At 41.5% G+C, this 24,833-nt stretch overlaps 1 protein-coding gene across 13 annotated transcripts in view; it reads left to right on the forward strand.

The window, feature by feature from the left end:
• ABLIM1 (actin binding LIM protein 1) overlaps positions 1-24,833 on the forward strand; it is a 190,111-nt gene that overhangs the window by 72,251 nt on the left and 93,027 nt on the right. For 12 of the 13 annotated variants that reach the window (XM_063163149.1, XM_063163161.1, XM_063163151.1 and 9 more), the window contains exon 2: positions 19,219-19,353. In XM_063163149.1, coding sequence (XP_063019219.1) covers positions 19,219-19,353 — 135 coding nt within the window. Of the gene's footprint in view, positions 1-2,982; positions 3,297-19,218; positions 19,354-24,833 lie in introns of those variants that run through there. The other variant, XM_063163148.1, reaches the window with a different exon arrangement.

Here is a 24,833-nt window from a genome sequence, read left to right on the forward strand (position 1 = left end):
TCCTGTTGTAAAGAGATTTTATTTACAATACTAACGTCTGTAGATTACATTTTACTCCAGCATAATTTACTGCAGCTTGTATTTTTAAATTAAATTTTATGTGCATGCTGCTGTAGTCTACCACTGCAGCCCCTACGGCTGAGCAATGTGAGATACAGCAGTGCTAATCTCTAGCACATGTGAAAAATGGAGGAATGTACTCAGAGAACAGAAAGTCCACATACCAACAGGCAGCTTCTGTGTCAGCAACTTGCTGGAACAAAAAAAAATGAGTGATCATCCCTGCCAGCCTTTTGAGGATGCCAGGAAGGGGTTAATACACATGGGTGTGTGTCCGTAGGCTTCGCTCTGCACATCAAATCAAATATTTATGAATGAAGGTCAGATGTGCCCCTTTCAGGAGGCTGTCCCCGAACTGTTTACAAAATACAGCCTGAAAAAGAACACGGCCAGGTTGAGTTACAGCCTGACATCTCTGATGTGTCAGAAATGTGACAGAGTGGCTGATGCCTGCCTGTTGTGGGGTTCAGCCCAGCTCCCCACTCGAGCCTCAGATGCTATTAATGGTAACACACTGAGTCATAGAGGCAGGAATGTCAGGCTGCCTGTGCTGTGCTGCTCTTACACGTTGGGCTGCTAACAATAGAAAGCCAGCCTCGATTTGTTAGAATAGAATAACTATTTTTTTCCATGCTTTTGCCTGTATCTCTCTCCCTCTCCCTCTCTCTCTCTCTCTCAGAGATTTATTTATTAAAGAATGTCACTGAATAAGAGATACCTTCTGGGCGAGGCAGACTGGCTTGTTTAATTAATTTCCTTTGTTCTGAGTGGCATTTATACAAAACATCTAGAATTTATTTGCTGCAAATATTTTTAAGGCTGTATGCGTGGTCTGATTTTTTTCCAGCAGGTATCAGCCATCTGCTGCTCTGTCTGGCTGATGCCTACAGCTTGTTTCTTTACATTAATATCTCTCTCCCTACGTAGAGTAGCATGGAGAAGGAATTCCCTTGTGGAGGTGTGAGCAGTGTTAGTGTAGGATGCAGTATGAATGTAATTTCACTTCTATCATGTAACATAAAGCATATTTTGCACTGAGCTGTGGTCAAGTTTTGTTCCATGAATCTGCCCATCATTTAGCCCGGAATATGTTATATTTAACTCAGTTCTCTGCTACTGAGATCACCTCTGTCTTTGACAGTTTAGTTCATTTCCATTGGCTATTTTCTCTGCCTTTAAACCACAGATATAAAATTTACTCTCTAGGCAAAGGCATGAATGCCATGGGTTTATTTTGGGGAAATCACTGGTAGCTAGATAAAATGAGGAACTAAGGAATAGTAGTAGTGATAGAGGCTCTCCAAAATCTTGATGCTGACACTATATGTGTATTTAAAAAACAGAAGTTGCTTTTAAGGGGTATTCAGGATTTTGATTAGTCATATTTCCAATATTTTCTTCTTATCTGTGAATAAAAGTTTGCTTGTAAAAGAAAAGCTTTTTTCCCCTGACTCTGACCTGCATCTTTTAATAGAAAGCAAAACCTTGGTGTATGATGATGAGCCTTGACAATATTCTAAAGGGTTGGTTTGTTTGCTTTCCAGCATCAGTTTACTGACCAGTCCTTTCTCAGTAGAGTTTAGTGCCTGGAAAACCATCATTTTGGAGGTCAGTTTGAGGCCCAAATTCTACAGTGGTGCTTTGTCTTGTTGGGGATGTGTTGGGCAGTGAAATTCCTGTCTCAGTGATGCTGTTTCAATACCCTTCTGTCTTCTCAGTTCCATGAGTACCTGTGGCTGTCATCTGCAAAGGAATAACTCAGGAAGAGTTATTATATCCAATAGTTTGGTATTCCAGAACCCAGCACTTACTTTGACCCACAGCAAACATTTGTATAGCACTGCCTGGCTTCAGAACCCAGGTGCTCAGTGGGCAGTGACAGTTCCCATTTTTATTATTTTTATTGTTTGAAGTACAGGATAGATAGGTATTCCTGTTTTACACAGGCTGTATGTTACTTTAATCTGTTCTACAGTCAGTAAGCATTGAGAGACCATTTATTAACACATTTTGTGGTCTAATAATTGCTTTAAAGCTAAATCCAGGAGTGGATAAACTGCTCACCATGGAAAAGCCACTGTGCTGCAGCCTGCCTCAGCACTTGCCTGTGCTCATCTTTGTTTCCCCTCTTGATCCTGGCTCAGTTTGAGTAAATAAAATAACAGAAAGCTCATAAATACCATTTTAGCTTTGTGTGTGCATTGGAACAGCTCCCCTGCTCTCCCTCACGTCTCCCTGGCAGCCTCTTGACGGTGATTCAGGAGCGAGAGGCAGCAGAGCAGGGCTGGGAGGGCAGGGAATGGATGGATGCAGGGTGGTGTGGGGATGGAGAGCAGGGAATGGATGGATGGAAAGCAGGGGAATGGATGCAGGGTGGTGTGGGGATGGAGAGCAGGGAATGGATGCACAGTTGGTGTGGGAATGGAGAGCAGGGAGTGGATGCACAGTGGTGTGGGAATGGAGAGCAGGGAGTGGATGCAGGGTGGTGTGGGGCTGGAAAATAGGGGAATGAATGCATGCAGGATGGTGTGGGGATGGAGAGCAGGGAATGAATGGATGCAGGGTGGTGTGGGGATGGAGAGCAGGGAGTGGATGCAGGGTGGTGTGGGCTTGAGAGGAGGGGAATGGATGCAGCGTGGTGTGGGGATGGAGAGCAGGGAATGGATGTGAGTTGGTGTCAGGATGGAAAGCAGGGGAATGGATGTGAGTTGGTGTCAGGATGGAAAGCAGGGGAATGGATGTGAGTTGGTGTCAGGATGGAAAGCAGGGGAATGGGTGTGAGTTGGTGCCAGGATGGAAAGCAGGGGAATGGATGTGAGTTGGTGTCAGGATGGAAAGCAGGGGAATGGGTGTGAGTTGGTGTCAGGATGGAAAGCAGGGCGCTGGAATCCAGCCCTGGCTGCCAGGGCAGCTGGAGCTCCCAGCACAAAGCTGGAGCCACGGGCAGGATGAGCTGCCTTTAGCCACAGCAAAACACCACGCTGGGAAAAGAGCAGAGGAACCAGAAGGAAAGAGACAGTGATGAGCAATCGGACCTGATCAGACCTTGTAGGAAATATTATTATCTGGAATAAGCTGCCTTTTTTCTTTATTTTCTTTTCTTCTTTTTTTTTTCTTTTTTTAAAAATCCATCTCAGCCAAACACTGCTGGAAAAGGGATTGTGTTTAAATTACTTCAGCTAATTCTTGCTGCTTCCACTAAGAAGAAAAATTGTTTGCCATGGTGAAAGAAAAAGGTAATTATGTTTATTGATAGACTGGAGCTGAAACCTAATGTGCCAGCCACGGTCACCTGAGGTTTAAACCCTCACATTTAAGATGAGCATGCTGTGATTGGCAGTTGTTGTTTTCCTTTCTGTAAAAATGGTGTGTGCAGCCCTGCAGTGGGTTGCATTTATTATCCTTGTACCTGCTTTAATAAGGGTAGAATCTGGAACACATCTAATTTAGTGTGTCTGCACAGCAGGGTCCCTCCTGTGTGCACATGTTTGCTTGGGTTTCTTTTCTGTGATTTAACCCAAGGTGACAGTTTCTTACCTGTATTTGCCACAGTTCAAGTAGCTTTGACCACTGCAGCAGCTAGTTTAAAATTTTAAAGATAAACATTGATATATTCAAATCTGGACTTGAGAGGGTATATTTTAAATTTTAATGGATAAATGGATTATATGGGATTTTGCAAAATGCTTGAATTTTGCAGCAGTAAATTGGATATCAGTTACCTGTAAGTTACATTTTAAGCCTACTACAGAAGAATTGGTTAGTTTAAACAATTTAGAAATGGTTGTGGGGTGTTTCCTTGCAGTAATACTGCTCTGTTTCATTTATTGTATTATGAAGATGCAAGACTCATAATCTGAGTTGCATTTGAATGTACTGGATGTGGTTTGGAGGCATTACATTATCACAGACAGATTCAGACAGTCTCTTCTGTGAAGAGGAGAGTCTGTGTTCTTTACTTCTGAGGACTCTGTAAAAAATAACATGGGGGAAATTCAAACTAGGGCAGAAATAGAAATAAGGAGTAAAGTTGAGTAAGAGTGAGCAGTTTTGCAGCTTTGAACACCTGTGCTAAGACTTGTTGAAATGTAAATAAAAAGTGAGTGCAGTCAGCTTCACAGATGTGTAGATTGAGGAGAGCAGGACAAATGCCACATATATGACAAATGGCTGCCACGGTGTGTCATAGATACCAGGAGGAATGTACTAATAACCATTATCCAGTCTATTGATAATTTTTGTTGATGAAAGGTGGTGACCCAGCATAAATTATTTTGGCTACTTTGTAGCTTTGGGATCCCTTATTTCAGATTTACAGGATTACTTTCATAATGTCAGTCATGAGCTGATGACCTGCTGCCCCTATCAGTGAGCCATACCAGGGATGGTTTAAATAGGAATTTCACCCCAAATCCTGGAAAGTGCAGGTTTCAGAACAATTTGGCTAAACTATGTCAGTCATCTTCTCAGAAAAATAAGTGTATTGTCATTCAGTTTTTCATTACTGTTGCTTGTTTTGTAAGAGACATTTTAAGACAGGGCTGCTGGTTTTCTTGAAGTGTACATAAAATATGTGTAGCATTCAGGTTTGGTCTTTTTATCTGTTTCGTCCAATACCCCAGCTGATGCTGTCTTGATTGGATTCCCTGTGTTAGGTGGAGTTGTAGCTGAAGAATACTCTGTAAATTCAGTTTTAGCATCTTTTACCATGCAAGTTGTCATTTACCTGCAAAAAAATTAAAGCAAGCCCATCATTTTTGTAAAAACTGGGAGGAAAAAAGCTTCATAGAATAGCAGGGGAAGCTGACAATAAATAGTTGAAAATCTGAAAGACTTGTGTTTAAATTGCTTCCTTTCCCCCTCCCCACCTAGTTTAATGCATTATTAAAAATGCTTGTTTATATTGATGTTGGATATAAATATTTTTTTCCTGTTCACAGAGATAATGGACTAAAATAACGAAATGTTCTCTTTAATTTTGAAGTGCAGTTACTGGTATTTCATATCTCATGGCTGCAGAAAGAGAAAGGATGGAATCTGTTAAATATTTTGATTTTATACATTATTACTTTCAAATAATTTCCCCAACAATTTTTTTAACTCTTTTGTTTCTGCCTCAATTTTTCTTTTTCTGTTTATTGGTGGGGTTTTTTGGTTGATTTGTTTGTTTCTTTCGGCTTTTGTTTTGGTTGGTTTTCTTTTCTCCTCTTAGTCAGAAGGTCAGGATTTATTGCTGTAAATGTCACTCTCTGCAGTGATACTCTTGCAAAATGCAGTCAGTACAGTTCAGCTGGTGCCCTCCCTTCCAGCCACTGCTGGAGCTGTGGTTTGAGCAGGCTGCAAATGCAGCTCAGTCCAGTGTCAGTTCACAGACATGTTAAGCAGGCACTGGAGGGGCTGGTTGCAGCTAGAAAAATACAACTCCAATTCACTGAATTGAAAAATGGCTGGTAACAGTTTTTAGCAAATTAGCATGCTTCATTATGCTCATATTGTAGAATGATTTCAGTGTCTGCCTGGTTAGTTCATACACAAAAAAATTCCTGAGGCCAGGGTGTTTTCTGCTGACAGCGAACGGCGCTGCCTAAGTTGTGTCTGACTGATACCACATTTCCATCTCTCTGTGGTCTTATCTATTTCCAATTATGAGCCCTTATTATCTAGTTACTCAGCTAAATTATTATCACTGTGTTGCATCCAAGGGCAACTTTTTCTCTTCTTATCCTGTAACAGAAAGAAGGTTTGCATGTGCACATGTTTGTCTGGTTATTAATTCTCTCTGACAATTCAAAGCCCATATGGAATAATCTGCATTCTTGCTGCTTCTATGTTGAGGTCAGTGTGTGGGCTGGGAGCCTGCTAGCCAGGTTTCTGTGTGACACAAGTGTTGTAGCTTCATTAGTTAGTTCATTCATTAGTTGGTTCTCCATTGGTTCACCTAAACTGAGGATTTAGCCCTGATTCTTGATTTCTTGAGCAGTTGATGAGAAGACAGCCCTGGCATTCAAGTGGTAGTCTGTGAAAGCATATTGGTAATCAGCTTTGTACCTGGTGAAATCTTGGGCAGGATCATCCATGGGCACACCTATGAAAGTGGATTAGTTGCTGTTCATGCCATGCTTCTGCATGCTTGGAAGGGTAAAAGGAGGAAATATGAGGGGTTGAAGACTTTTTGGATTAAAGAAGAGGGCACAGAGGCTTTATGATTTCTGTTCTTCGTGTACTCATTCTGCTGAAGGGAAGGTGCTGGCACCTATTAGGTACCAAGTTGCATGAGCTTGGTGATGTCCCCATGTTCTCACAACTCCTCTCTGGGTGCTCACTGGTGCTGGTTCTCCCAGGAAGCCACACAGAAGGTGCAGTCACCAAAATGGTCCCATATTCCCTGAATTGCTTGGCCCACGGCTCAGTCTTGCAGAGGGATTTTGTTCTCTGTTGTTTTTTCTCCATACTTTTGATAAAGCATTATAGTAATACCCCTTCATGTTTTGACCAAGAGGACTGGTTGTATGCTTGCTCCAACCTTCTTCTCTTCCATTTGCCAATCCCAAGAGCTGTGAGCCCCCAAAGGAGATTTTATTCTTTCTCTGTAGTTGTAATGTAGCTGCTTTAGATGGGACTTTCCTTGAAGATTATGCAAATGTTACCTGCCTGCTAATTTAAATACGTTTTCTCTTGGGAAGTGTCTCTCCATTGCTCTGTGTATTTGCAGTTTTAACGCTTATTCCCTGTGTTAATCAGGAGAATGTTGAGTAATGGGATTTGGGCCCTAACACTGTCCCAGTGTCATGGTCGTTGATGAAATACAGTCTTGATTTGAACTCATGGCTTTGGAACTTTTTAACCCCAGGTGACCTGGGAAAGTCTCCAAGTTTGTTGCTTTTGGAGCACATGACAAGATTGTGCAATCACACATTGGCTGGGGGAGGACTGGGGAGTTAATTTTCTTTTTGCTTCAGTTTACTTAGTTTCAAATTTGGTTCTGCTCAGTTTGCTTTTGGGGCTGGGCATCTGGGTTTGTGTTTTTGTTTTTTATTTTTATTAAGGGCCTGTGCTGCCTTGTAAAAACCACAGAAAAAGTATTTTATAAATATGCATAATGGTAGATGTTGAAAAAATACACTTGTAGTTAAAGTACTAAACAATAGAACAGTTCTGTGTTAGAGGCTCTTAAGGTGACCTTGGGGAGGTAATTTGATCTCTCCTCGTGTTAATCTGTAAAATGAGGATAAGAACATTCCTCTTGTCTGCCTTGATTATTTGAATTTGAGATCTTTGGAGCAGAGAGTTTCTTTTACCTTGCTTCACAGCTATGACAAGGCAATCTTGTGGGATTTCACTACTCGTATTTGTACAAAAAAACATAAAGAGTATCCAGTGCTATGTGATTATCTTGTAAACATCTTATTACTTTTAAAAGGCAATGCAATTGTAAAGGAATTATGTTTCTATTGGCACATTTATGGCATTGCTTTTCTGTACTTTCTCTTTCTAAATTTATTTTTAATATTAGGTTTCAAATTGCAGTTCTGGTGTGCAGCATTGATACTGAGAGGAGCAAAAATAACCAAGGAGACGCCAGCTCAGGCACTGCATCTTTGCTGGAGATTTTAATTTATTTTTTTAATAGCACTTAGTTCACATGAGGGTACAAGTACTCCTCTCCAAAGAGCTGGGCAAGCACAGTGTGCAGTCCTGCCATACCTGACCACTTCCCATGTGTCCCAGTAGTGGAATTCCATACATTCCTTGCATCCCAGCTGTGTGCAGGAGCCAGCTCTCTGAAGATAGGATGGCAGATATTTTATACTGAGAAATGGGAGAGCTTTTGCTATTGATCTCACTGGAGGGGAGGGCTTGGGGGGTTTAGTCATTAAATTTGAGACCACGGAGTTCATAGGTTCAGGTGGTGGTAGAGGCAGCTCTTCAACTGAAACAGTGAGTGGGGTGAGCCAAAAAAACCCAGTTTGGAGGAGGGGAGGTTCAATCTATTTCATTTTCTCACAATTAACACAGTTCTAATTGCTTATTCTGATTATTTGAAGATAAAAGCAAGCAAACACATGCTCAGAGAAACACACCTCATGTTCTCTGGACTCTCTGGTTTCCAGTCCATGTCACTCCTTGTCCTCAGTACCTGTGGTGGGCCTGGGGTGGGACAGGACATGGGTACCAGGCCATTGCTGCTGCTTTCACTGAGTGATCCTTTTTCCTTGCTCAGTTATTTCCATGTGAGTTGCTCTGCTGCCTGCAGTCCTTTTGGAGTTGTTAGACCCTCCTAGGTATTTCTCAGCATTTCTCCTGCCCCAGCATAATTTTTGTTTCTCTCTTCCCCATGCTTTGGTGTCTTCCCTCTCCTGGCTTTGTCTCCTGCACCTCACAGAATGCCAGAGTGGGTCAGGTTGGGAGGGACCACAGTGGCTCCTCGGCTCCATCCTCCCTGCTCAGGCAGGGTCATCCTTGAGCACAGGGCACAGGATTGTGCCTGGATGGTTCTGGAATATCCCCAGTGAGGTACACTCCAGAGCCCCTCTGGGCAGTCTGTGCCAGTGAAATGCTCTGGTCTCTCTCTCTTGTGTCTCCTGCTGTTTGTCCTTTCAGTGTTTGCTGCCTCTTGCTGTGTCTGTGTTTTTGCAGAGGTTCTCTGTGCTCCCCTGGTTCTGTTTCAATGTGCAGTGGGTCAGTTTTGCCATTTAATGAACTGGTTGGGTCAACAGTGACCAGCACAATCCCATCCTTGGCCTCCTGCAGCACCATCACTCCCAAAGCCCTGCTGGTTATGGTGACTACAACTGAGTGGAATAAAAAATTACATGTTTGCTCTCCTTGGATGAGAATTCAAAAGGCAGCACTTCTATAGATAGAGTCTTGGCATAGTAAAATTGTTTAAAAATACATTAAGCTAGGGCAGAAAAATATTTTTCCAAAGGGAAGGTAGGAATCTTGGTAGGAAAGAATTTACAAGTTAGGATCATAATTTGGCCTGCTACTGTAAGAGAGTCAATTATTTTGTAGAAAAATTAATGGATACCAGGGGAAAAGACCAAGTTCCACTAATCAAAATGTCTTGTGCCCTTTGGGTGGGAGAAACCAGGGAACAGGGAAGGAATTTTTTTTTTTTGTTCTGGGGGTAATCCATAACTAATTTAAAAAGGATTATTTATAACAAAGTTGGTTTTCCACCTAGAGGACAGTCAGTATCCCCAAAAGAATAATTAATCCTTGCCTTGGTTGAGCCTGGATGACTTTCAGGCTCACTAGGGATCTGTCTAAGGAGAACACTTAGGCATTGTCTTAAGCCTGCTCTGTTCAGCAGTGTCTTGTTGAGTCTAATTGAATCACTGGGAATTAAAGCTAAGTGCTTCACTATTGTCCCAAAGTGGGACAATATTTTTAGAGGCTGTGTGATGTTTTTAAATAAAAAAGCTCATGTATTTTATTAATGGTGGTCATTTTGTGTTGTAAGAGACAACTAGAGAAATAATTCTGTATTTTATATGCACTGTTCATAAAGGGCTATAAACCCAGAAATGATAAAGCCTTGTGTCAATCAATTATGTACATGATCTATAATTAATATCAGCTGTTCAGAAGTGAAATGTTGGTGTTCTTATGCTATACAAGAGAAAAACAGGTTCTGTAAACACTCTCAAAAGGGTGGGTAACTCCCTAATTCCCACTGCTGTTGGTACCATTTCAGCATCATACATCACTGTAATCTACAGGGCAGTATTGTGGAGCTCTGTTTCAGTTCAGGATCTGGTTAAGAAGCAGTATCTTAAAATTATACCAAATTAAAGAAGTGATCCAAATAGAAATGAAGCCTTGCAGAACATTGAGTGGTAGTTTTCATTGCTGCTGGATCGAACAAGAGTCAATGAATTACTTGTTTGTTCAAAGAAGCAGTTGCATTTGTATTTTCTTTTCTCCAAAGGCACCTCAAAACAGGATTTGATGGATTTGAGGGTGTCTGCTTGCTATCCAGCAGTGGAGGTGCCAGCCAGAGGAGCAGGCTGTGTTCAGGGTGTTGGTCAGTGCTTTCCCTGTGATAGTCCATTTACCATCTAACGTTAATACCTGATGGTCTTTAGGAGCACCGTTATTTTTTTTTCTATTTTTTAATAGAAACTGAGTTCTATGCTGCAATGTTTTTGAGTGGTCTGGGTGCAAATGAGCACAGGGCAGGGCTTCTGAAATGTCTGGTTTATCAGCTCTGTACGTGGCCAGCTACCCTGGGAATCAGGAGCCCTGGGAAGATTTATGTTGCTCATTTCTGTGGTGTCTAGTTTTAGTTTGAGGCTGTGTAGCTCAGAAATGCCACAAGTGAGGGTGGTTCTGAATGATGGGCATTTACAAGGTCCTTGATTGAAGGAGAATTTCTTAGCACAGGGCACAGTGATTCTGTGGTTTAAAGGGGTTGGCTGAGGACAGGTCCCTGCAAGGGTCTTGTGAAAAAACCCTTGGGGGGATTCCTGGTGGTAACTGAGAGGAGATTTTACCACAGATTCTGCTTTGAAAGCATCTGGGAGACAACTGGCCTATGTAGGTCAGTGTTCTTCCTCAGATAATCTCAGAGTAAACAGTGGGAGAATTGATTATTAAAATTAGCATTTTTATATTGACTTACTTCAGAAGGAAATTTAATTCATTTTACTGCATGGAATGCTCATGCAGCCTCTGACGAGGATGCAGAGGGGAACTGTGATGAGTTTATTGCCAGAATCCCCACGTGGGATGCTGTTTGGGTAGCTGAGAGGCCTGATAGACATTTCAGTGCTATTATGGGAAACCACCACTCATCAGTAAGCCAGAATTTCCATGCTGTCTGGAAAAAGCAATTGTTTTTCCTGCTAACTTCAGCAACTGGCTTTCCTGTAGCCTTGAGGATCCTTCAGGACTTGCACTGAATAATTTGACACTTGTGTGTATTCATTGTTGTGAGTAAGGTTTTGATACTGGTCTTGATGATCCTTGTGGGTCCTTTTCACCTCAGACTATTCTGTGATATTTTTTAAAGATAGAGACATCAAGTGATATGTATGAGATGGCTGCTCAGAGTATGCTGAGGAGCTCTTGAATTTCTGATTACCTCCATCCTATGTTAGAAAAATATCACTCTTTTGGAATAGTGAATGATCTTCTTGTGTCAGGTGTGTTGAAGGCGTAGCTCATTTTTTTGCCACTTACAAGGCTTATCAACAGTTACTACTGTTAGAGACTTGCAGATGTTTGGTATGAGAAGCAAATGTTTAGCCTGATCTTCCAGCCCTTCAGCAAGGAGTTTCAAAGGGTGAGTTGATTGTCTTGACCCTCAGTAAGCTGGTTGTGGAACCAAGTGCAGAGAACCTCGGTGGATGTGATGAAGATCCAGAAGGGCATTGCCAGAACATCAGATAAGACAGTCTGGATTCACTGTCTCTTTATCACCCAATTTTTATGGCGATCTGTCTTGTGAAAAATTACTCTGTACTACTGTAGAAATATGGCAGAATTAATTCACTTTGCGCCTCTCCCCTTTGGCTTGCTAACCACTAATCAGCAATCCATCTGTTAACAATCATGTTGAGTAATGCAGGAATGCAGGTTTTGATTCAAAGACTGGCTTGGCTCAGTCAACATTTGTTTGATCATCATCTGTTTCTCAGCATGTCTTAGTTTGCTGCATACTTCATTGCAAGGTTAGTGCCTTTTCATTACTGAAAATACTTATAAAACTCCCCATTGCTTTTTCTCTCTAAGCTTAAAACAACAGCTGACCATATTCAGTTAAGAAGCTGTTCTTGACTCATCTTTGAAAGGATTATAATTTTCCTTAAGCAAATACAAACATAATAATTTTGTCAGGTGCTTTTGTTCCTGCTAAGCATAGATGATGCTCCAGAATGTGCTTTTATTCACCTGCCGAGTGATCAAAGGCAAACATGTGTGGACAGACATGGCAGAAGCTCCTCCTTGCTGCTGTTTTAGAGAATGACAAACTCTTCTGAAGAGGCTCTGGTGCTTTTGTGGTGAGGAGAGCATCAGTGGAGCTGCTGCAATCTCCCTGAGCTGCAGAGCTGGGTTAGCACTGATGTGTTCACAGTTTCCAGGTGGCAAACTGAGAAACCTCTCAGGCTCCCGGTGGCTCCAAAGTAAAGTTGGGTATCCCGAGCTTCCTGTTCATGCCACATTCATGGGAATGTTCCCAGAGTTTTCACTGGGAAACTCTGAAAATTATGCACTAAAGCTATAAACTGTCAGAAACTGTGGTGAAATCACCAGTGTCCAGATAAGGATATAAACCCAACATAAACACATCCTAATTTTATCTCTCAACTACTATCAAAGGCTTGGAAAACTGGATCCACCAAACACATTTCTTTTAATAGCAAAACCATCACAGTTACATTGTTTTATTTTGTCGGTGTTGGAGAAGGTGATCTTTTTTCAGATAGGATCAAGCAGGTGCTGGTGTTAAATATTTCACTTAATACTGAACCATTCATATGCATAAATCTTTATAGGGCTGAGGCCTTAGGGCCTGATCTTGTATGCTGTTCTGTGGGGAGTTAATTGCATTATCAAAGCTTGAGCTAGAAAAAGAGGCATGGGAGGAGGATAGGAAACAGCAGGAAAAAGAGAGAGAAAATAAGCATGCTTGCTCTTGTGTTCTGAAACTTTGAAATAATTGTGATTTTTTTTTTCGGTGCTGTATTTTTAAAGGTCATTATTTCCTCACCTTTCTTCACATTTGGGTGCATGGCATAAAGCTTTTTATTTTCATTTGGAAATACCATAAGAGTTGTCTCTCATTGATTTCACATTACAGTTGTTAATATTTTGGGTTATTGCCTGGCACTTGTATCTCTAAATATTTGTATTTAATTCTTTTAGCTGCTTCAGCTCTATCCATAGGTTATGTATATCTAAAAATATGAAAGTATTTCGTACTGGGTGCACTGGCCAGCCCACTGTGCTCTCCTGTGGGTTTGAGTGCCACACCTCACCACCACCAGGGCACTGATTCTGCCAAAGGAGCTGCTGCACTGCCATGGTCCCTTCTGCATCTGCTGTTTTCAGCAGCAGATGAATTGTAAGGAAAAATAATACTACTTTATGGAAAATGTGAGAAAACATTTTAAAACTGTGGCAAAAAGCGACCAAGTTAGAGATTATTTTTTCCACCTTGTTTTAAAAATAGGTATTCTGGATATCTGTAGACAGCACAAATAGTTTTGAGACAAATTGGCACACTGTAGGAGTGATACAGATAAATTTGCAGGAAGAAAGATCTTTATAATGCTTCTTCAGATCTGATTTGAATGAGTAGTATGAGCTAGCTGCAGTCCAGGATTTCCCCTTAGGCTTTCTCATACATGTGTAGGCAAGCAGCTCCCTGGTATCTCTTCATGGGAGTGCCTCCTTCCAGGATTTCCTGGAATTCCTGAAGATCCCTGTCAGATACCTGTGGCTGAAGACTGCAGTAATATCTTTATCAGTCCCTGGCAGCTGGGAGGTTTGATTTCCCTCTCAGGCACTGCTTGGTCACCTTTCCTGATAGGATTCTTACAGATTTGAGATTCAAGAACTGAGTCTGCAGATAAGCAAAATGACACTGCATTTTCACCCCTTCTTTTAAATAGATATTTCAGTACCTCCTTAGTCTCCACTGTGCTTTTACAAAAGAGTAATTCCTTGGAGACTCTATGGGGTATAGACAGACAGGCTTTACAAACCGGGGTTACAGGCTCTTATCTCTGAAAGAAACACAAAAGATGGGAGAAAATTACTTCTCTCTTTACAATAGAGCATGGAGGAGAAGTGATAAGGCAGATTGCTTTCTTGAACTTGATTCTCTGATGTCTCCAGCATCTTTCAGCTCAGAAAATATTTGTTCCCAGCTTGTCATCCTGTGCACAGTGCCCACCAGCCTCCCTCTGTCCTGTCCCAAGCCAGGGGCTGCCCAGCTGCATCAACAGTGGAGCTGCTTGGCACCATCAAACAACGAAGGAATTTTGGTTTTAAACCTTCAAGTTTTGAACTAAATTAGTTAAGAAACCAGAGCCTGTGGGGGCACAGTTTGTGGTAATTTGGAGTGGGGATGTGGGACCCTCATCCCCAAGGGGCACAGCTGTGAGCAGCACTGACAGCAACGAGCCAGGGAGTGCCCAGGGCACTGAGCAGCCACCACAGGGAGCAGAGGGCACACAGGGGCAGTGCATCAACAGGAGGGGATAAAAGGTTGGGCTGAAGAACAAGAAGGGCCAGTGCTTGCAGCCTGCTGAAGTGGCCTGGTGATGCTCTGTATGGGTTGAAGCTTTCTGGCATTGTATGGTGACACTCTGTGTGTCATGGCCACCTCAGCTGTGACATGTGCTGTGACAAAATCTCCAAAGCCATGTCAGGTAACACAGAGATGGGCAGCAGAGAGAGAGTTGTCTGTAGAAAGCTTTGGTTGCATTTACTGCCGTGGCAATCTCAAGCACAGTCCTTTACTTTTATTGCTAGAAGCAGAAAGAAGTGAGGAAATTTTAAAACAGGCAAAGAACTTGAAGTAGTTTCACACCATTACATCTGTGCTTTATTTTTTTTCTCCTTAATTCAGTCTCCAGCCAAGAAAACACAGTAGCTGAAAATCAGCATTTCAGAGAACATGCTGCCTGTGTCAGGCCACTCCTGAGATATAAATGAAAATTCTGTGACATTCTGAGAATCCCCTTGCCCTTGCTGCAGTGAGCACAGCCTTTTCTCAGTGCTGTGCAACAGAGCCCAGAGGTTGTGGAGCTAAAAGGCACAGAGATTCTGTATCCTGGCATAAAGCTTGAAGTTACATATGCTACAACATGGGTAGGGTTGGCTGAGCACAGCTTCAGGTTTATTTGTAGAGGTATCCATGCAAATGGAAAAAGGATAAAAATTCACTTTTAAAAAGAGCAGTAGCTCATATCATCATTACCTTTAAATGAAGAGGAAGCTTTTTTTTTTGAGTAGAACTGAACTAAAAATAACTTTCTTTGACTCCACCTTGCAGCATTCCCATAGCAAGGTGTTTCCCAGAAGCTTTTCTGACTTCCAGTTAAAAGCCAAGGTACTTCCTGGCTTGCAGCAGATCCATGGACTCTTGCCAGCAAGAATCTGCAGCTTACAATCCCTTAGCTTGAGCCTTTGATTTCCTAACAGTTCTGTGTTCAGAGGGAGAATCATCAATAAAGAAGGCTGCAGTATTTATTTTCATTGTTTTCTCTATTTCTTTTTTCAGCTGCTTACTCTTGAGCTAGTTGCTGTAATTTCCATTTCAGAAAGGTTTGTTACAAATACTGAGGTCCAATTTCTAGCTGATGCAACAAAAAATAATTGTTTTTAAACCCTCAGACAATGATCTGCTGTAAAGAAAGCACCCCAGCCGAAGAGTCTTCAACTTTGCACAGTAAATTAAGTCTTTAATTTTGCACAGAAAATGGCTTTGGTTTCTCATATGAACATTGTGTTGTGGTCTTTTCTGTCTCTTTTTGTTTTTAATTATTTCTTTGCAGGTCTGGGATTATTTTGAGATGTTTAGATAAAATGCAGTAACAAGTACTCTCAAGCTGTGGGAGCTGCTTTGAATTTCCATCCATATAGTGCAGTTGCAAAATGTAATGAAATCAACATTGCTTGTTTCACAAGGAAACATAAGGAATGACAAAAATAATGGTGTTGTTAGCACAAAGCAAAACTCCAGTGACAAAGACTGTTTTCCTCACAACTGAAGGTGCTATTGATTCTTTTCTGTTCTTTTTATTTCGTCCTGACTTAAATTATGTATTCCAGACTTCCTAGTTGTCCCAGTCAGTGTATGTGTTACTCTGGGTAAATTGGATATTTAATGGGACATTGATTTGTCTTATTTGAAGCCTAAATGAGTTTAAGAAAGCATTGATTATTCATTGATTATTCATTTAAGCTGGTCTTGAATAAAAGTCTCAGCCTAGCTTGTCTTGACAAGTTCTTATTTGTGTATCTCTGACCAGAGATTTTATTCATTAATAAAAAATAAAAGTCTTCAGGCAGTGCCCAGCACAAAAGCACCCATGCACCTTGTCATGCTAGTTGGTCTGAACTGGGATATGACAGCTTTGTGATGAGACAGGTTTCAGTTCCCATCCTTAAACTGGAGCTGGCAAATACTTAACCTGAGTTACAGTTACTGAAGACACAGAGAAATTAAAACATTCAGGTAACTTAATTTTAATTTTAGGTCCCAGGCTCAATGACTTAGCTGAACTTAACTGCATGGCTTTATTCCTTTTGGGTTAGGGGACATCATCCAAAGAGCCCAGATACCTGTTGTGGAGCAGGGGTTGGAATCTGGGTTATCCAGATTCTAAATCCATGTCCTGTCAGTGATTATACTGTCTGGAGTCTGTTGTAATTGTCTCAGACACGATCTAGAGGTTGCCTTATTACATCATGTGCAGTCTGGGATGCCTGAGAAGATACCCTGCAGTTGTGTTGGGGAGGGTTGGTGCAGCAGAGCCTGAAATAGGGACTCTCTCAAGGTGGGAAATTCCTGCCAGGAGATGAACCCAGCTCCTGACTCTGACCTTTTCAGACCCAGAGCAGCTTAAAACTGACATGTCCAGTGAGCTGACTGGACTTGAGTCAGAAACATACCAATAAACTGCTTGTAAAGGTATTTCTCTTTGTTTTTTCTTTAATTCCCTGTTGTGTCCTCACTGGTGACTGTGAAAGGTCACCTCTGCCAGTGAACAGCCTTGTGTGTGTTGCGTGCATCCAAAGGAAAAAGCTTACAGGCAATTCCTTGCAGGAGGGTGAAAGTCAATTATTCAATTTTGACCTACAATGCTAAATGGAGGCCAGTAAGACAAGCACCTTAATTAGCTTCACTTAAGAGATCAGTCTGGAAATAGCAACTAACAGTATTTGTATTCATTTAAATGGCTTTAAAGGCAGAACTGGAAAGAAGCTGCATCATTGGACCAGCCTTGAAAATAGTTATTTACTCTGCTGTAAAGAGCAGAGGCTTGTGTTTCAGATCAATACCAGAAGATCTGGAACCTGGTGTGCAGAATGTCAGAGTGTCCTACACATGTGAGATGGAATAAGCAGAATATTGCAGGTACAGATTTAACATTGCACCAAATAAACCTTAGAGAGCATTTTCCCAAATTCTTTATCCATTTCCTCTTGTGAGCAACTTTAAAAGCCCACACTATTAACTTCAACTTTCATCAGGCCCATCTCAGGCTGTATGGGTCTGATAGGGAATTTTGCTCATAATAATTTAATTAGTTAACACTCTTCCCTATGTTTGTCTTTTATTCATTCTTTCTTTCCTTCTTTCTTTCTTTCCTTCTTTCCTATGTATTTCCTTGGTTGCCAGTGAATAGTTTTGTTTGTAATAATAACTTCCAGTCCAGAAACAGTATTGCAGTGCAGACTATTAGATGAGGTTCACTCAAGGTAAGGCATTCAGTGAGCTTTTACTCCACTGGAGCTGCTAATTGAAATACTGGTTGGCATTACCCGCTGAATTCTGTTCTCCAGGATGGGCTGAATAAGTGCTCAGGGGAAATAGTTTAAGTGAGGCTACCAGAAAAAAAGGTATTAAAAACATTGAGCTTGAGTAGAAGAATTCAACCATTTTCTTTGAAGTTTGGGGTTGGAGATATGAGTGGTGATAGGAAGAAAAGCATAATGGTTACCATATTAGGCTGGCTGGACTTATAACAGAAATTGCTTAGAATATTTTTTTATTCTCTATTCTTGATTCTGTTACTCCCCTAATCACATATTCAGCTTTTTTATTATTAATCTTGTATTTATGTAATGCAAAGTGATAGCAGCATTTCTTCGGTAAGGCATTTATAAGGGAGAATTATATAAAAAGACTTCATGGAGCTTTTCCCTTAGAAATCCACTGAAGAAGGGGAGGAATCTGGTGCAGTAAAATGAGCAAGGTATCTGTTATATTGCTGCATAAGCAGTAACCTGAAAAACAGCATAGTCCTGGCTGGGGTGATGCCAGGAAGTGATCAGGAAAGGAAAAGATCTCGAGAAAATTCTGAAGATGTTTTCCAGTGACAGTGAGAGTGATGTATCAGCACTCAGTCCTGTGCAGGCCAGGAAAAGTAGGACAGGAGTGGTATAAAGACAGAGGCGTGGGCAGAGGCGTGTTTTCTCTGAAATGTTCTGATGAGCACCACTAGTTTGAGAACAATATTACGAGGAGAAAGGCTTCCTACTGCTAGAATGGGATGTGGGAGGGAGAATTGAAGGAACATAGGTTTGTTTGGGAACATTCTGGGTAATGCTTTCCACTTCAAACAGCTCAGTTGAGATGAAATCTTGCTCCAGCTTACACCCGTGCACTTCTGTTAGAGCCCCAAGCTGCCACATCTGAAGAGAAAGTTAAACATGTTTTACAGAAGCCAAATGTGCAGCAATTAAACTTTTATTACAACAATGAAATCCACAAACTTTTCCTGTTCCTATCCAAGCTCTGCTCTGGGTGGTTAGGTGATTACCAGTGCCTGGAATTATGTCTCCCTGACAATATTGCAAATACATGGGTAGTTTCTGCCTATTCATAGTATCTCTAATTTGCATGCAGAGAGTAATTTCTGCTAGAATTGATGGGATTAGAGACAAATAATATTGGCTTCTTTTCTTGTCAGGAGTGCTTTCCCTGCATTAGGTATCTGCTGTAGCAAAAAGGAGATGTTTGTAGTTTATTTTTAGTGTAGCCATTTGCATACAGACTATCTGGTTCATCTGGTTTCCCAGAACTTGATTTGGAATTGCTTTTCTTCCATCCTTTTTGCTTGGGTTATGTACCTTCTTGGATTAAATTAATTTGTGCTTTCCTTGTGTGCTCATCCAATGGTTTGCACACACTTGTGTTCTTGGAAAGAAAATGGCAGTGGCACTGACACTGTGGAGGGAGTTTCTCCTCATCCTTCTGTAGCAGCCTCAATGGAAAGAAGCAGCAGCTGATGTGAATGTCTTAAATTACTGATTTATGAAAAGACTATATTGAAATTAAATGGTGGTAACTCTTCAGATGAGCATAAAATGTGGCCAGATACACGGTGTAAAGTGTCTGGGAACACAGAGTTTCGGATAGGAGAAAATACTCCTTGTTTGGGTTGAAATATTTTTTGTTTGTTTTCTTTACAGTGGCCCATCCTCAGGAGCCCCACCACCCCTCTGAGAAGCCAGTCATCCACTGCCACAAGTGTGGGGAGCCCTGTAAAGGTGAAGTGCTCCGAGTTCAAGCCAGACACTTCCACATCAAATGCTTCACCTGCAAAGGTAAAACCTGGATATTCATCTGTTAGAAATGACTCCATTTGTGCAAATGTGCCTTGGACCACTGATGGGAGGTTGTGCTTCCTGCCAACATCCCATTAAAAATATTCTCTTTGTTCAGTACCCGAAGGTTTTGAAGGTGGGAAGGGTAAAGAAAGGTGGTGATACTTAGGAAAATTCTATCTTTTTGTAGTTTTTGGCCTAAGTGCTTTTTCAAGGATCTGGAATTTTTTAAAACTCTTGATAGCAATGACTCTTTTTCATTAGGGATAGTTATGAAAATTAAGGTCCTTTGTACTCAATTTACTGCTGAAAGTACCTGCTTTCAAAAACCCACCAGAAATGTTCTGCAAAGGTGTTCTAAGGCTCTGTGCCATGGAGCTGCCTTGGGAATGGGAGTAGTGCTGCCCATCCCACAGAGGGAGGACCTGAGGGGCTCTTGGCACCTCCAGCTCATGCCACTGAGCCCTCTGTGACCACAACAAAGACTCACTGTGTTTTTTTACAAAACAGAGGTTTAACGAAGCATTAAATAATTGTAAAACTATGCTTTGTGAATTCATTGCCTTTGAAGATGGGTGCCACGGAGCAGGAGGCAACCCTGGCTCCTTCATGGAGTTTCTGTTTAATGAGCAACAATGCAGAGTTGGCTGAATTGAGTAACCACAAAACGTGGGATGAAAGGTGAGAATAAGGAGAAATGCCCAGGTCCATGTGCAACCACTGTCTGCCACAGTCAGTCCCAGCTCAGCACAGGGTAGATACAGCATAGAAAGGGATTCAGGCTCCAGGTGAATGTGGCAGAGCTGGTGGCAAACATGGAGAAAGGTGCTGGAATAAATCCGAGTGACTGGGCAAGTAAAGCACAGCAGCGGAACCAATACCATGTAGTTTTTCATTTCTATTAAACCCAAGTTATCTTTTCTGAAAGTCCATATCTAGCTTGTATACTTCAGATTCAGACTTTGAATAGTGTCTCCAGCCCAGTTCCTGAGTTTCAGTTATATTTTTATGTTCCAAATGTGGGTGGAATACTTGTGTGGTTGCTCTGTTCTTCCGCTTCCTGAATATATGGAATATAGCAGAAAATAGAACTAGTTGTTTTCCTATGTTATTAATGGTTTTCTTTAAAAGGTCACTTGAGTTATTTGTATGCTGAAAAATCAGTGTCTGGAATCTAAGAAATTGTTTATTAACTGTGGTTTTTAGTTAGATACAGCTTGATAACTTAAAAAATGCTTACCTTTCACCTAGATATTAACATATTTTGTCTGTGCCAGTCTGGAGTGGCATCCTAGAGGGCACCGTGGAGCTCTGTCTGCCCTATTTCTGGAATGCTTGGGGAAATGCATATCTCTGTCTCTCTATTACAGCTGCTGTATTTCAGGCAGTACTTGATGCCATATAATCCTTGAGCAGTTCAAAACCAGCAACTATTTGTTTATTTTCTTGTTCCTGTCCATACTGAGTAGTGGTCTCAATTTACAGAAGATACTGGATTAGGATATTTTCAGCATCAGGCCACCTGAGACCCTTTGAGGCACAAAGGACAATGGTAATTCAGGCCAGGCAGCAAACAGAGCCCTTAGGAACTCCTGATAAATAAGGGGGCAGATGGAGCAGGGCTTTGGAATTGTTGTCCTGATGAATGCACCATATTAATCTTGCTTTTTTTAGGAGGGGTGAGGTCTACTTTCTTCTTTCACTTGTGTTTTAGTTACTTACTCATAAGCTGCTTTTGTGCTTTGACTATTCTGTTGCAAGACTGGATTTACTAGTATACTTTTTCTGGTTTTGTTCTTTCCTTCCCTAGAGGAATGTCTAAACTTATTGTAGCTTCTGTTTACGATGACAGTTTAAGATTCTGTGATAATATTGACCTTATGAGTGCTTGCATGGAGATCATCAGAGAAGGGAGAGCTGTAGAAATAATTCTTGCTGGGGGAAATGAAACTATGATTTGTACCATTAGCTTGTTAAGGAAATGGAGGAAAGTAAATCCAGTTGGAACTGAGAAGGGCCAGAGCTGAATGTTAGAGACTTTTCTCATGCTGTTCATTCAGTCTGTGCCTTATTAGTTGGGTTTGTTATCTGAGTGTTATCTTTTTAGAGTTCATTTGTCTTCACAAGGAGAAAGGAAAGGGTTGTGTATAGGAGGTTACTCCAAGTTCTGTTCTGAATGTTTTACCTGAGCTGCAGATCTTGTTTATTGTTATTTGAGTGCAGTTTCTGTTTAAGCCACATAGTTATTTACTCACATTGCATGTTGTCTGACCATATGGTTTATACAAGTGGGACACAGCTGTTCAAATAAGTGATTTTCTTCCCTCTTAGTCTGATGGGTTTTTAATATGACATGACTGCAACTCTACAGCAGGTGGAGTTAGACCCCCCTCAGTTTATAAAGTGTGTTATGCAGCAAAACCAACACATACTGGGACCAGGATGTATCAGCTGCATCCACAGGTGGCTTAGTTATCTTTATTTTTTGTATATTAAACTTTGTATACTAAACTTGAGACTGCAACTCCCATCATGAAAGACTTGAACAAGCTCACACTTGTCTGTTTTCATACCTGCTGAAAGTGTTTGAACTTTCACCCACAGACTTAGAAGATGTGGGAAAAATCCATTTCTTGATAAGGCTGTCATAGAGTCACAGAGTTTGTGTGATCCTGTTCTTTGCTCTGTCTGACATTCCTTTTTATTATTGACGTCCACGCTCTCAACTTCGCTTTTACATCATACTGTTAAGTGTGTAGGATGTGCTCGTAGTGCTGCTCCCCTAGGCTGTGTCAAAGGCTCTTAGGCACTCCATGAGTGCTTGGCATGCGTGTCAGTGGTGGCAGTGGCACTGCAGGAGCACGGTGACTTCCATCTCCATGAGCATCAGCCAGCTCAGGACAGGCTCGTGCGTCACGTAACGAGAGCAGGCAGCCGCCCTCCCTCCCCAGGAGCTCTGTCCATCTCTGGGATCTTTCTAAGAACAGAGGAGCTGCTTCCTGCCAGAGATGACCAGTAAAACCTGCACTGACTGACGTGTTCCCGTGGCCCCAGATAAGATGGAGCTGGCTGGGGTTTGCCTTGGAGAGCCCTGTGTCTCCAGCTGCTGGGTCCTATCTGCCGGCTGCTTCTATTTGTGGCTCCTGACAAGAGCTGATAGGAAAACAAAAAGGCTGAAAATGGTGTGGCTGTCCCCAGGAAGGTGAGCTCTGCCATCCTCCTGATAGGCAAAGAATTTCAGGCAGGCAGCAGCTGACTGGGAGCTGGAGTTAACAGGGGAATGATGGACAGAGGAGGGATAAGAGACATTTAGCAGTGCCGCTCCAGGAACAGCATTCAGAGCAGTTGTCTTTGGCTGTTTCATGACAAAGTCCTTTACCTTGCCAGGGAATTACACTGGTTTGTGTTAAAAATGCAAATTCAGTAGGATTCTGCATTACCTCCCGGTGTAATAAATGAGCTTTAAGGTCTGTTTTAGCAGGAGTGCATTACTCTTACCAGTCCACATTGTTAATCTTTATGAGGCAATGGAAGCAGTAGGCTGAGAGGAGGGAAGGTTAGATGAGGAGGTTGAGCTGGAGACATCATTGAGTTTGTCTGAAATAAACATTACCATTAACAAGAATTAATTAGTGGCTTATGAAGAAGTAAAAGTTTTTCTTGTAAGCATCTATGTACATGAATAACTCTTCTGCAAAAACTAAGACTACTCACTGCAATAGTGAGTACTGTTCCATATGTAAATGTGTGTGAGATCAGGCCCTAAATTACAATGTGCATGAGCAGAGATTTTAATATCGCAATTTAAATTGTGATCTGATACAAATGATCATTTTCTGCCATTGTCAGTTGATTACAGTTCACTTTACCCTATTGCATGTACTAGCAGAGGAAACTTGGAGGCTAGCAAAATTGCTATAATAAGGCTTTATTATTAAGCCTGTGATTCATCTTTTGGGTTAGAGGGAAAAGCTGGTTTGAGTACACTGTATTGCTTAAAGAAAAAGCTTTAAGCTGTCATAGTAACAATGTAAAAGTTTACATAGCTCGATTTTGGTGCATGTAGAGATTGGCTGAATTATCTTAGCAAGATAGTGTAGTGTTTGTGGTAGGAGTGTTTCAAATAGTAGATTTGTGATGTTATATATGAATTGTAAAACTTAGATTTTTTTATAGAAATGTAGACTAAACAAAAATTTAATCTCATAATTAAGCAATCCTGCCATAAAATATGGATGGTGTCCCTATTTTTTTTAGTCCTCACTATCACAGAACCATGGAATGGTTTGGGGTGGGAGGGACTTTAAAATCATGACAGTCCAGCCCCTCTGCTGTGGGCCAGCTTGCCACATCACTAGAACAGGTTGCTCAAAGCCCTGTCCAGGCTGGCCTTGACCACTTCCAGGCATGGGATATCTGCAATTATGTGGAATAAAGGTCAGGTGGAAATGTTTCACTGTGTATCAGTATTTCACATGCTACAGTGACATCAAATATCAAAAGGCAATTACCTGCTAATAATCTTGCTAATTATAAGGCAAAGCCAAGTCTTGGCATCCAGGAAGCATTCCACAAACCTAGAATATTCCACAGGAAAAAACCATTAAGCTTTATTAAGACATTGTTATAAATCAGCATAAAGCAGTTTCTTAATTATGAAATAAATGTGGTTATTTTCCTCTCTTCAGTTAGATGTCTCTGGAGCTTAACTTGCAGAATCCTCAGTGGTATGTTCAGGTTCCAGGCACAGGTCTGGGTTTCTTGTGTGATGACTTTTCAAGGCTACATCATCTGCAGTTCAGTGAGCCTGACCGGGGGTGGGGAGGCTTCCTCAGTTTAGATTTTGGGATGCTCTGTAATCCTTTGACTTTGAACCGAATCTTCCTCCCTTGAAGAACTGGGAAGAAGTCAGGGTCATGTAAGCAGACACTATATCAACAGGTTGGAATGTGTTTTAAATCATTAGTTCTTTGACCTTTGATCTGTCATCAGATTCCTTCAGTGGCAGCAGGAGGAGGCTGCAAACAGGCTATAAATAGTTCAGTGTCAGGGAAAGTTTAAATATGAGGCCATTCTTGTAGTAGATGTCCAATGCACTGTTTGAAAAGATCTCTGCATTTTCACAAATTCTTCTGGAACAGAAACTGATGTGTGGATGTGATAATGTGGGTAGAACGTGCTCCTTCCTGAGCATCATGAAATTATATGAGGTCACTTGAAGCTCTGAATCACCAAGATCCAGGTGGAAATGGGAGTCTGTTCTTTCAAGGAAGCTAACAGAGGTCAAAGTTTCTCCCATGGCAGGGAATGGAGTTCAGATGGAAATTCATGCATTCAGCTTGATGTGAAATCAAACCTCTGTGCAGCTGTGAGACTAATTGCCATTTCTGCATTTACATATCTTAGCTGCTGGGTCTTGAAGACTGTTCTTCTTGCAGTGTTCTTCTGGCATTTCACTTCAGGTTCAGCTTCTTCCCATT

This window comes from Melospiza melodia, chromosome 9, assembly GCF_035770615.1.
Source record: "Melospiza melodia melodia isolate bMelMel2 chromosome 9, bMelMel2.pri, whole genome shotgun sequence".
Lineage (NCBI taxonomy): Eukaryota > Metazoa > Chordata > Aves > Passeriformes > Passerellidae > Melospiza > Melospiza melodia.